At 47.1% G+C, this 13730-nt stretch overlaps 1 protein-coding gene across 1 annotated transcript; it reads right to left on the bottom strand.

Annotated features, from left to right (window-relative positions):
• Positions 1 to 425: 425 nt before the first annotated feature.
• Positions 426 to 1268, bottom strand: LOC119104336 (UPF0134 protein MPN_137). Its single transcript, XM_037228032.1, has one exon. The coding sequence runs from the start codon at positions 1266 to 1268 to the stop codon at positions 426 to 428; it is 843 nt and encodes a 280-aa protein (XP_037083927.1).
• Between the last annotated feature and the right edge of the window lie 12462 nt (positions 1269 to 13730).

Below are 13730 nucleotides of genomic sequence, written 5' to 3' on the forward strand. Positions count from 1 at the left end.
ATAAGCTTTAAGTCAAATACCTATGCTCGATAGAGACAATGAGTGGAATTTACGTGGCCGATTACGAATGCAGACAGTCGCTCGAAGTCTCTTACATGGCAGACGATTGACAGTAGTTTGAATGTTCGCCAGACCGTCCAATAAGGCCTCCGGTCTGCAGGATACCGCTGCGACGGAATCCTGCACAGCGTCAAGCCGAGATGACACCGAGCTCTGCATGGAATTCAGCTTTGAGGAGAATGAGACCTGGGCCTCTTGCACCGTGTCCAGTCTTGAAGAGACAGAGCTCTGGGCCTCTTGTAGGGAGTCCAGCCGTGAGGAGACTGAGCTCTGGGTCTGTTGCACCGAGTCCAGCCTTGAGGATACAGAGCTTTGGATATCTTGCAGGGAGAAAAGAGGAGAGAGCTGGGCCTCTTCAACCTGAATCACCTCCGAATGAACCGGGCCTCTTGCACCGAGTCCAGCCGTGAGGAGACCAAACTCTGGACCTCTTGCAGGGAGTCCAGCCGTGAGGAGACCGAACTCTGGGTCTCGTGCACCGAGTCCAGCCTTGAGGAGACAGAGCTCTGGACCTCTTGCAGGGAATCAAATCTTGGGGAGAATGAGCTCTGGACCTCTTGCAGGGAGTCCAGCCGTGAGGTGACTGAACTCTGGGCCTCTTGCACCGAGTCCAGCCGTGAGGAGACCGAACTCTGGGCCTCTTGCACCGAGTCCAGCCGTGAGGAGACCGAACTCTGGGTCTCGTGCACCGAGTCCAGCCGTGAGGAGACCGAACTCTGGGTCTCGTGCACCGAGTTCAGCCTTGAGGAGACAGAGCTCTGGACTTCTTGCAGGGAATCAAATCTTGAGAAGAATGAGACCTGGGCCTCTTGCAAGGAGTCCAGCCGTGAGGAGACGGAACTCTGGACCTCTTGCAGGGAGTCAAATCTTGAGGAGAATGAGCTCTGGACCTTTTGCACCGAGTTCAGCCGCGAGGAGACCGAACTCTGGACCTCTTGCACAGAGTCCAGCCTTGAGGAGACAGAGCTCTGGACCTCTTGCAGGGAGTCCAGCCGGGAGACGAGTGCTGCCAGAGTCTGCTTGATGTGGTCCAGGTCTTGTGTCGTGCTCTGGTGGGCCACGGCCGTGGCCGCTCTCACAGTGGACTCGTAGAAGGTGGCCAGCTCCGCGAGCACCTGGTCCATCGAGGTGTCGCCCGTGGCCGGGGTGGGCGACGGGTCGGCCCAGGCCTGGCCGAGTAGCAGCGTCACCAGCAGCGGCAGCAGCATGGTGCGGCACGGTCCGAGGACGTCGCACAACTGGGGCCGGAGGCGACGCGACGCGACGCTCATGCCAAGTGCGCCGGCAGTGTTTACTGTACGACAAGATACGGCCGAGAGACTTCATGGCCCTCACCCCGGGTATACAGACGCCCCGACGGTGGTGACGCGGGTCGGACGACAAGTGACTCATGGGGGGTCATGAACTGCCCTCGGCGTTGTGGGATCTACAGTGATTCAGGAGGGCGTACGCTGGAGGCCGTGGGTGAGATCATCAGTCAGGGGATTCTTTCGATTGTGTTTGTGATTGAGTTTTTTAAGTGTCTACTTTATTCCATTGCTCACTGACAGACTAATAAAATTTTCCAAGTGTGGATCTGGGTTAGGGGTGGGAATTGGCGCTGACCGACTGAATGGAGTTATGGTACTGCATAGTGGGTCTGGAAAACGATACCTAGTTGAAGATGTGGTGGAGAACTTCTGGAATGACGTCGTGGACCTCAATGCCGGTTCGTACCTGAGAATAACCTTGAATTTTGGAAAATCTATGGGACACAGACCAAAGAAGAGAAGGCAAGCCACCTCCGGGATGGGAGCCTCTTGATGAAAAAAAAAACAGAACCAAACTGAAGAGCTTCTGAAGGTATCACTGGTGGGAGAGGGGTGTGAGGTCCGCCGTGACCCCAAACTAAACAATAGCAAAGGCACTATGTATGGCTATGACCTAGTGGGCATCACTGAGGATGAGATCATTTACTGGTTTAAGGAGTTTGGTGTGATGGGAGCAAAGAGGTTTACGAAGAAGGTGGGAGGAAGGGTTGAGAATACCCCTACCATACTTCTCACATTTGGCGCGCCAATTTACCCCCCAAAACTGGACCACATAAAAGTTATATAGCGAACCGGACTACATAACTTATCATGTCAATGAGCATGTGCCCAACCCATTAATTTGCTAAAGATGTGGTAAATATGGGGACCCCGAAGGAAGGTGCACAAATGGCCGGACATGTCTGAAGTGTGGTGGGCGTGCGCATGAGGACGAATGTGAGGCAAAGTGCATGAGTTGTGGTGCGGCAGGGAATCCCCTATGCTGAGGCTAGGAAACGATACATTGCTAGTCACTAACCCCCTGCTCGAATGGCATACTCCACTGTGGCATGTGCCCCAACCGAAAAAAGGAGAGGAATTGAATGAGAAGGTGGAAACATTGGCGAAAAAGACAGATGAGATGACAGCTATACTTGCAAAGATGGCGAAACAACTTCAGTCCATGTCCATGTCCATATATTTCGTAACTTTCCACAATATCCAGTGGCTTTTTAGAAGTTGCACGTCATCATTGATAAAAACGGGCATAAAAGAGACAATGTGAAACCTAATAAAAATAGCCTAACACATCACACATCGGTCGAGGAATCATCTCGGTGAATCACACTACTGCATTCACATCGTAGCACCACACACAATCGAATTCACACACGCACCCACTCATGCACCAACATTCGCCTCACTCAGTAGCAACTCCATAAGTTGGCGCTTGAAGCGGCCTAGACTCTGAACATTGCGCAAGTCGGGCGGCAGGCAGTTAAACAAATCCGATGCTCTGTAGCTAAATCGGCGAGTGCCAGAGTTGCTCACCGCTCGGGGGCGCCTCAGCTGGTTAGCCTGTCGCGTTTCATGAGTGTGCTCAGCAGTCCGACAAGGGAACAACCATTTCACATGATAAGCAGAGTCAGCAAACTGAGGCAGGCAGGGAGACACGTAATGAGTCCATGAGTGAGGAGGTGGTGCATATAAATGAGGTGACAACATGTAGCGAAAGTGAGCAAGTGACAAAGAACAAAGAAGATCAAAAGGCAGACCAGGAGGATACATGGAAGAAGGTCAAAGGTAAGAACAAGACCAAGAGCAAGGAAGATAAGGGACATGAGATGGATATCAATTGCAAAAATTATTAATATTTATCTTCCCAAAGCATTGGAAGGAAGGGTAGATCCCTGGAGAAAATTTGTGTAATATCTACTACCGGACGACCATGGGAGGAGGGGACGTAATTTTCCATATATATTTGTAATGACTATTTGTGTCTTGCCTTGAGATGATGCTGATATTTGTGATGTCGATGGTCACGGTGAGATGATGAGCATTGCTGTTGTTGTTGCTGTTGTTGTTGTTGTTGTTTGTTTGCTTTTGTTCTTTGGGGGCTTAGTTTGGATTTGGGGCAGGAAGAATTGTGATGTGCTTGTGTTAATTAGCATGGCCCTAAGCATTTTGCATTGGAATTGCAGAGGAGTTCTTTGGAGATGGCCAGAGGTTAAACCAGTGCTCCTCAAGAAAGATCTTGGCGTTATCTGCCTTCAAGAAACCCATTTTCTTCCTGCTGGCAGGTATGATTATCGGATGACTAATTATACGCTATACAATGGGTATGGAACCATAAATGGAAGGCGAGGAGGGACTTGCATATATGCTACCAACAACTATCCACATTTCCAAATCAATGTGAATACTCTACGACAAGCTGTGGTTCGTTTAGTGAAGGTTGGTAGGACGCGATTATGTGTGTGTTCACTCTATTTACCCCCCAGTGAGACAGTGACATCACCTGATTTAGATAATTTAATTTCTCAGTTACTCGAGCCGTTTATCCCATGCACAGATGCCAATAGTCGACACTACATGTGGGGCGCAGATCGGTGCGATCAAAGAGGTAACCTGTGGGAACATGTGGTACGACAACATGCATTGCATATTTTGAACGATGGGTGCCCAATAAGAATGGATGATTATACTGGCCTTTGGTCACACATAGATATAACCCTCTCATCCAGTAGTATTTGGCAGTATATGACATGGTGTACTGACAATGATCTGCACTCTAGCGATCACTGTCCATTGTATATTACATTCGAAATGGATCAAACAACGGAACTCAACCCACACACATTTCATTGGTGGAATGTGAACAAAGCAAAATGGACAGAATTTACGGACAAGTGTGATATGCGATTTGAGGGAACGGCTAGTATCGACAAACTTGCGACTATGGCTGAGGCTATAGTCGGAGTGGCAAAGGAAAACATTCCTCAGAAAAAAACGGGAAAACAAAACATAGCTGCCCTTGGTGGAACGGAGAGTGCAAAGACGCTATCCGAAATCGTAAAAGGGCACTTAACCGATTTAGACGGAATCGACAGACTGTCCACCTAATGAAATACAAACAGGCTAGAGCAAAGGCCAGGCAGGTTATTCGTAACGCCAAAAATAAATCGTGGGAAAAACCTTTGCATGAATTCAACTACAGCACTCCTGTACAACAGATGTGGGGTATTACACGCAGTTTTACGAAAAAAGAGAGGTCACAAAGGCCGCTACCTGTTTTGAACATTGATGGTGCTATTATTGATGACCCTGAGGAGGTAGCAGATGTGTTTGGAAAACATTACTCCAATACTTGTGCCTCCCAGAACTACCGCCCAATATTTAGGAATCGTTTAAATGAACTGATACAATGAATGCAAAACTTTTCCTCTGACAACAATGAGGTATGTAACGCTGTTTTCACGATGGATGGGCTCTAACAATCCATTACATTGTGTGGAAACACCTCGATAGGCCCAGATAAAATCCATTATGTTTTCTTCAAGCATATGGGTGACAATCTGTTAGAGGAAGTTCTGAAAATGTTGATATATGGTGTTCGGAAAGCTTTCCAGTCCAGTGGAAACACTCCATTATTGTTCCAATTATGAAACCTGGCAAACCGGGCGATAAACCTGAATCATATAGGCCGATTCAGCTGATGTCGTGTTTCAGCACATTAACGGAAAGGATGGTGGTCAAAAGACTTTTATGGTACATAGAAAATAACAATATGATATCAGAGTATCAATGTACTTTTAGGACGGGAAGATGCACCTCTGATCACCTAATTCTACTAGAGTCTGAGGTCAGAAGAGATGTTTTCTACCATACATATACATTAGCGGTCTTCCTTGATTTAAAGAGCGCATATAGCCTGACATCAAAGGTGACACTCCTGACGAAAATGTACCAACTTGGTTTCCGAGGACACTTAATACATCACCTAACGTCTTATCTAGATGGTAAAACCTTTCAGGTGAAATGCGGTGTACTCTCAAACATGTGTGAACAAGAAAATTGGCTTGTGCGGAATGAGGTGATATCCCCTATTCTTTTCAACATCATGATAAACGGCATTTTCAATGATGCCCCCAGAAATATGTTCAACGCGCTGTATGTTGACGACTGTACGATGTGGGTGCAAGGAAGAAGGATTATGCCATTAATCGAGAGAATGCGTGCAGCACTGGATCGTGTTTGTGCGTGGGCAGACAAATGGGGGTTTATTTTTTCGCCTCTGAAGTGCAGCGCCATTATTTTTAGACGGTTTATGAAGGAGCGAGAATTAAGGAATATGTGGGAACTTAATATTTATGATCAGCCTGCACCTTACTCTGAGCAAGTAGAATTTCTTGGGGTCATGTTGGACTCCAGACTTGACTTGAACAAATATATTGAGTACACCAAGGCAAGGGCTTTAAAACGAATATCAATTCTAAAATGTCTGGCAGGCCGAGGATGTGGCGCTGATAGAGCCACCCTCCTAAGCATCTACAAAGCGATGATCAGGCCCATTTTGGAGTACGCATGCCCTATCCTAGATGGGCCAAATAACACAGCGATCGAGTCACTAGAATGTGTTCAAAATGCGTGCTTACGTATAGCAACGGGGGCGTCGAGAACTTCGCCTATCTTTCCATTACAGGTCGAAACAGATGTTCTTACCCTTCGATTGCGGCGACATGCATTGACAGTAAGACTATGCATGAAGACACGAGGCGAGGACAATCATTTGTGTCAGAGACTTATCGCTGAAACGGCTTCTTTGCACCAAGTGAAAAGAGAATATATGAAAAGAATCTCTGATTTTCCACTGTACGAAAGAATGGCAAGCATATGTAACGAGACAGAATTCGACTTCCCTCATGACTTAGAGACAAAGAAAGGTTCCATACCACCTTGGAAGTTACGCAAATGTGAAACCAAAAAACTCACGAATGAAAATAAGAGTACTCTGAATGTTCGTCAAATGCAAAATGACTTTTGTGAACTAAAAATGGATACCGCTGATTTTACTTATATTTTTTTACGGGCGGTTCAAAAACTACTGAGGAAGTGGGCGGTGCCTACGTCCACGGAGAAAGCTATGCTCGATTTAAACTGCCAGGAAAGTGTTCAGTGTTTGTTGCTGAAGCCGTGGCTATATCTCAGGCAGTGAAATGTGTGGAAAGCAAGGGTATCCCGAAAGGTGTGATATGCACTTATTCTTTGTCGGTGGTCACTGCACCAAAACATTATACTTCTAACTATCCCGGTGATGATACATATTTTTGAAACCTCGCACCGTTTACTAGAAAAGAGATTCGAGATTACAATCGTGTGGATTCCAGGGTCACTGCGGTATAGTAGGAAATGAAATAGCAGATGCGCAGGACAAAGGCGGCAGTGCTGTTAAACGAAATACTTGAAACCCAAATAGGCTACAGAGAGAACTTACCGACTTTGCACTCCGCTATAATAAATTCTTTCAACAAACCTGGCATGGGCACGGACCTCATACAACACTGAAAGCGGTAAATGAGAACATAGGACAATGGGACTCCTCAACGAGGATCAACCGGCGCGAAGAAAGTCATCCTATGCCGACTACGACTAGGACATACAAGATATACACATTCGTTCCTTATGGATCGAGAACCAAGACCTACCTGTGAGAACTGCGTGTGTCCTCGAACAGCACAACATATGTTAGTGGAATGCCCATTGTTTGCGCGTCAGCGACGACGTGCTGTGGAGAATCTGTCGCAAATATGGAACGCCACTTAATATGAAATCGTCAATTGGCAATGCTTATCCAGTTCTTATTGACAAAGTGTTTAAATTATTACGCCTTTGCAAGCCTTTGGAAGAACTATAGTACAGTGCATACTTCCCGCATGGGCATGTATGACAAACCTGAAGCTTGTAAAAGTGTGGTCTATCATGTGTATGCATGCGTTTTATTTTGTTTTTCTTTTGATCCACCAAGTAATATGATTACTGTGTGTGCCGTTTATCAATGAGTTGAAATTCAATGCGATGGTCACAATGTACTCAAGTCTTGTGAGGCATCGTTATTGGTCATGTATGGTGGACGGTAGTATGAAAGCAGTGACTGATCCATGTCTCCCCGTCTCGTCTTCTGTCTGTCTGTCTGTCTGTCGGTCTGTCTGTCTGTCTCTCCCCCCCTCTCTCTCTCTCTCTCTCTCTCTCTCTCTCTGTGTGTGTGTTGTGTGTGTGTGTGGTGTGTGTGTGTGTGTGGTGTGTGTGTGTGTGTGTGTGTGTGTGTGTGTGTGGTGTGTGTGTGTGTGTGTGGTGGTTGTGTGTGTGTTGTGTGTGGTGTGGTGTGGTGTGTGTGTGTGTGTGTGTGTGTGTGTGTGTGTGTGTGTGTGTGTGTGTGTGTGTGTTTGTGTGTGTGTGTGTGTGTGTGTGTGTGTGTGTGTGTGTGTTGTGTGTGTGTGTGTGTGTGTGTGTGTGTGTGTGTGTGTGTGTGTGTGTTGTGTGTGTGTGTGTGGTGTGTGTGTGTGTGTGTGTGTGTGTGTGTGTGTGTGTTTGTTTGTGTGTGTGTGTGTGTGTGTGTGTGTGTGTGTGTGTGTGTGTGTGTGTGTGTGTGTGTGTGTGTGTGTGTGTGTGTGTGTGTGTGTGTGTGTGTCGTGTGTGTGTGTGTGTGTGTTGTGTGTGTGTGTGTGTGTGTTCATCCCCTCGTTATTCCCCCCTCTCTGTGCTTCGGGTCCCCGCCCGTGCCCGCCTCCCACCTTTTCGGGGCGATCGGAAGCAGTTATCTAAATCCTCCACACCTGTACACTGCCAAAATGCTCTGGAAACCTGGAGACGGTCGGACTGGGCAAACTTGTCGGGCTGAGCGAACCGTAAGCATAGACATGACCTGATTGATAAGGTAGCGATATATGGATATTTAAATGCGGCACATGAAGAGCAGATTCTGTGCCAGAGTGCTGACAATCAAACGGGTGTGCCACCGCGATTCATGTCGTGTATCGTCTGTAGTTGCGGGATCTTATGCTATTGTTTGAGTGTGGAACGAACGAGGTGATCGAAGAGACCAGGCCTGTTGGTATGAATGAGTAGTTTACTTGCATGTAGACCCAGTGACTCCTAATTCTGTAGCTCTAGATATTATTAATTACTGGGTACTAATACATCCTTTGCACCAGGATCCATCCCGTGGCCAAATCTTTCATTTTCCTTTACTATGCCTAGTCTCCATAGTATACCAAAAGAAAGCTGCAAGGAAAATCTGAATGCAAAAGGGACGCAATGAAGGCAACTGAAACGGACACTTAAGCCCAGGAGGCTATGTGCCCTAATCCAAGACAAGACAGACAACTGACCTCGGCTGCGGGCCCCAAAAGATGGAGCGTGCCCGAGCAGGTTATCAGACGGCCCCCAGCAGAAGCGTAAGGGTCAGGGAGGAGCGGGCAGCGCTCGCGTCCGCGCGTGGCGGAGCGCTCAGCTGAACTGAAGTGGTCCGATAAGTGGCACATGGACCCCAGTTCGGCTTAACGGGCCCCTGCTGGAATTGGGTCGGAGCGCACACCGTTCGATACTGAGGACCCTCACTGGCATAGCACCCTTCCATTGCCCCGATATGCACAATCGTCATAAATTATCAAAATAATAAAAACTAAATCGTCAAAAACAGCGCACAGCGACCACGTGCGGATAATCAAAGGGCCAGGTGGAGGTCGCGATGTTGCTGCATTGCATACTGTTCTAATTCAAGATTTTGACACATGCAGTTAAAACGAATAACACTGAGCCACAGAAAAAATCGTTGAAATTTAATCATTTTTTAAAGGTGTTTTCTAGGCGACACGGTTCACATCACACCCGGTTGACTCGTAGGTTCCGGCTAGGCTGCGGCCGTCGCTAAATACATGGAGGGTGTGTACGTGTAATGGCCGAACTGTGCATAGCAAGAGCATCGCATAAATTTATTTACGTCTGCGAAATGCTACAGAAGAGCCGATGTAAGGGCGCAAAAGAGAGCCAAACGAAAAATGATTGCTGCTTCTGGAACTGAACCCACGGTCGACCCTTCACGGATTCGTCACCACCGGCGGAACTACGCATCCCCACGTTCTTGAGTGCCAAGATTACTGTTCAACACTGCGCCGGCGACGCTCACTGCGATTGGAGTTGTGTGATTGGGTGCCGGCTGGCCGGCAATTAAATTTGGGGGGATTTGATTTGCGGGGAGCCTGAAATACGCTGGAATACGGCTGCTGGTTATTGGCCTATCCGAGTACGTCGGACCCAGTGTAATTCCTGGCTAGTGATTGGCAGAGCACATACATCATTGGTGGCTTGTGATACGCCGAAGAGCAGCAGCGTCTGCAGCTGCGCCATGACAATACACGCCACGAATGCCACGCTCGGTACCAAGTTAAAGATTGTTAGTCCTTGTAGATGCTGTTTCTGTTGTTTTTTGGGGGGGAGCGGTCCATGGGCGTAGAAACAAGGGGGGGGGGGGGCAGGGTGCCATGGCCCTCCACTTGTCAAAGGGGGGGGGCGGTGTTAACTGCCCCCCCCCCTTTCAGAGTAAGGTTGTGTTTAGCTTCCTTTGCACCACATTTAGGTATAGAACGTATAATATACTTAGATATATTATACGTGTTATAAATATATTTAATAACGTATAATATAGTTAGATATAGAACGCTTCCGTAAAACCGAACGACGTCGGCCACTGCAAGTACCACGAGACGGCGGGCGCTGTATTAATCTGTCTTCTGATGTTCCGTCTTCACGAAAAATGGAGAATCTACCTTTACTCTTTCAGTTCCAGCACCAGATTCCAGCACCACTTCGCGGTGCTTTAAGGGCCAATCTGTTCTTATCATCAGTCTAAAAGTCGCACATGTGAAATATGCACCCAGACTGCCATATGGATGTGAGATTTGAAGTCCTGAAGCGTTCAAAGGTACTTCTTTCAGAAGCGTCATCATTTTGGTCCACCCGTTGGCCACGGCTCAGTATTAGCTGTTTAGCCAATGCTAAGCGGCCTACGGAAACCGCAACGCCTGGCGTCGAGGTTTTAAATTTCAACCAAACATATCGATCTCCAATCTACCTTCGCGATGTTCTCAATGTCTATCGAACGCAGATAAAACATTTTGAAAAAGCTCTGGATTCTATCGGTTTAGAGAGAATCCACAAAGCCATTGCAAATTAAGAACACCGGTCATTTATTCCATGCGGTCGTTAAATGCCTGATTTCTACAGTTCATTGACCTTAAAACGCGCTCGGGTGGGGGGGGGGGGGTCAAGTTGACTCGCCCCCACAGGTTTTTCCAGAATGGTTTCCGAGCAGTTCGGCGCAGCCGCGCCACGTTTCGCATGACTAAAAAATTGAATAGCGGATCGATTGGCATAACATTTAGATATACTTTGTAAGGTCGCTGACCTATGGCATGTCAGTCAGGTCATGGTTTCGGCGAAATCAACTTCTAGAGAATCGTACAATCTGATGCATGAATCAAATGTTAGACGATGCCACACACCTCTGAGATGCTTTCTTACGCGACACAAATATTAAATGGCAAATCAAGTTGACCTAAGGTCAGATATAAAGGACAGACCAAGGTCAAAACAATCCGTTTTATTACTTTAGGGCTTGCTGCATGGGATAGCTTCTGGTACTCATTTGAATTTATCGATAACAGGAAACGCATTATACATGTTCCATGGACTTTTTAGAGGTCAGAATAGGTCATTGACCCAAATGACCTATGTCAACATTTTGTTTTTAGAAACATACTGCCTGGCGTATTTTTTCTAGCTTATTCAAGTGCAAAACTCAAAGCAGTCTTGTATTATTTTGATCACCATGACCTTCAAAGGTCAAACAAGGTCACTGACCTTAACTGAACATGTGACCTTTTACTTGGGAACAGTCATTTAAGTTCTGGGGGCACTTCAGAGACCAACCCGGAATTTGACCTTGTTTGACCTTGTTTGACCCGAAAGTCATGACCTATGAACCTCAAACTTTGACCTAAGTGAGCTTGTGTCCAGGTCAACACAGGCTGTTAATTTGGTGCTTCCAGCTTTCTTAGTTAACGAGATCTCAGATCTCAATTTACCAGATCTCAGGCGAGGGGTCAAACTGACCCTCACCCGAGCGAAGGGTATCTAGCCGGCCACCCGGGCGCGTGTTAAAAATGTTAACAGAATTGATTTCACGGCAGCTTCTGGTTTCTGTTCTAGTTACAACGTAAAAGACAATGAAACGAAGAAAAGTGCATGCCTTGTTAACAAGTAAAATACATCCGGGGATATTTTTTGTAGGGGGATCACCATAAAATCACCTTCTCACCTTCACCTCACCTGCTCCTTCCCACCTTGTTTCCTTCACCTTCTCACCTTCTTTCCTCAACTCTGTGTTCCTCTTAGCAAGGCTCTGGCTACCCCTGCCTACATACAAAAGCAGATCAAGTCATCTAGGTTGAATGACAGGTAATTAAATGTCCGTTGGGCCAGTTCATACCTACCTAAAGTAGGCAGCTTCCCAGCGGCATCTCTCTGCGGTGGTGTGGTGTAAGGGAAGATAATTCGGAACAAGGTGCTGTTAAAGGTGTCCAAAACATGGTTTACATCTCAATCAGTAGCAATGCTGATCCAGAAATGAGGAACAAAGCAGCCATACCATCAGTTCGCGGTCATTCATTCGGAGATAGCCGGGTCAGGACAATGGCCAACGACGGCGGACGGGAGCAGGGTTCAGACAAGGAATATTTGAAAGAAGGGCCTTCATTCTGTGACTTGGTTTTCAAAGGAGAATCTCCAGTTCTATGGCTTTCGTCACATAGTTTTTGGCAGTTTCAAGCTTCCGAATTTATTTCCGCCTAAAATGCCGCGACAAGTCCTATCTCTTGAAAAGCAGCCAGCGAAATGAAGGCGCATGCAAAATCTGTCGTGCTATGAGCCATCGATGCACTTTCAAAACTATCTCCAGCCTATACTTGTTATATATTTTGGCCATATTTTGACATCTACCCTGTGAAGACAGATGCCCCGTCAATGACCGAAAATGCCTATCCGCTCGTGGAATTTCGACTCCGCAGGAAAGACAACGCTGAAATGGACGAATAATCTTGGGAACCTGGACAGCTTTATTTCCCAAATGACATAGATGACTCGGATAGGCAAGAGTGTGCACTGGTGAGAAACAGCTCTAGATGCATATCTAGAATAGCAGTCATTACATCTGAATAAAGAGTGATAACCTCCATCCCTATCCCCCCCCCCCCCCCCGGTCATCGGGCTTGTTTTCCAGAAAAAGTTCCTGAAGTACTCCCTGAGCTTGGCCTTCCCTCTTTTTGAAACGTTCCTACGCCTATGGAGCGGCCTATCTACCACCAGTCTTTGCCGAGAGCCTCGTGATCTTTTGGGCTCAAGGCCTGCTGAAGGACTGCGTTTAGAAATAATTCCCTGTGCCGAAGACCCAAACAAAGCGACAGGTGCATAACACTATGTACGCACCGAGCTCGATACTGTGCCGCGGTTTGCAACCTCTATGTACTAGGCTTGAGAGCTTGTGTGGCGAATACATTCTGGGCAGGGGCGGCGTATCCGAATTTGGGATGGGTGGGGGCAAAGACATAACGAGGGCCCCCAAACCGATGTGTCCATGCTTCTCTGTAATATTTTTTGCCATAAGAATTGTATACCTAACATACATTTGCTTACGCAGAATTCCGTACCTACCTTCAGGCGTGCATAAAGAATCTTGGCAAAGGGGGCACAGGGTCGATTGACATAGGGTCCCTGATAGCAAACGCCCCATTCCCTCAAAACAGTGTCTTATGTGGACCATTTGTTAATATGGGCGTGGGAACGTTTCAAAAGGGGGGGGGCAGACTCAGGGTAAACCTCAGCAGCTTTTCCTTGGAAGCAAGCCCGGTGACCGGGGGGGGGGGGGGGGGGGGGGGATAGAGACGAAGTTTATTATCCGCTCTTACTTCACGTAACATGTTTTGGTAAACAACGAAATGTCATTGTTGATATGCTAGTTATACATCTACATCTGTTTCTCACTGGTGCACAATCTTGCCTGCTCGGTTCATCCATCGTTTGGAAAATAAGGACATTAAACTTCCCACAATAATTCGTCTATTCTAACATTGTATTCGCTAGGGACTCCAAATGCCATGAGCGGACAGGCATTTCGTGTCATTGAGAAAACGCCTATCTGCACAGGGTACATGCCGAAATACGACTGGTCAGAATTTTGAATGCGAATCGATGGCCTGTAGTGCGCCTGAATTTCTATGGGCCTAAATCTGGCGGTCTACTTTTCTAGAGATAAAATTTATCGCAGCA

Source organism: Pollicipes pollicipes, unplaced genomic scaffold (assembly GCF_011947565.3).
Source record: "Pollicipes pollicipes isolate AB1234 unplaced genomic scaffold, Ppol_2.1 Scaffold_6052;HRSCAF=7182_pilon_pilon_pilon, whole genome shotgun sequence".
Lineage (NCBI taxonomy): Eukaryota > Metazoa > Arthropoda > Thecostraca > Pollicipedomorpha > Pollicipedidae > Pollicipes > Pollicipes pollicipes.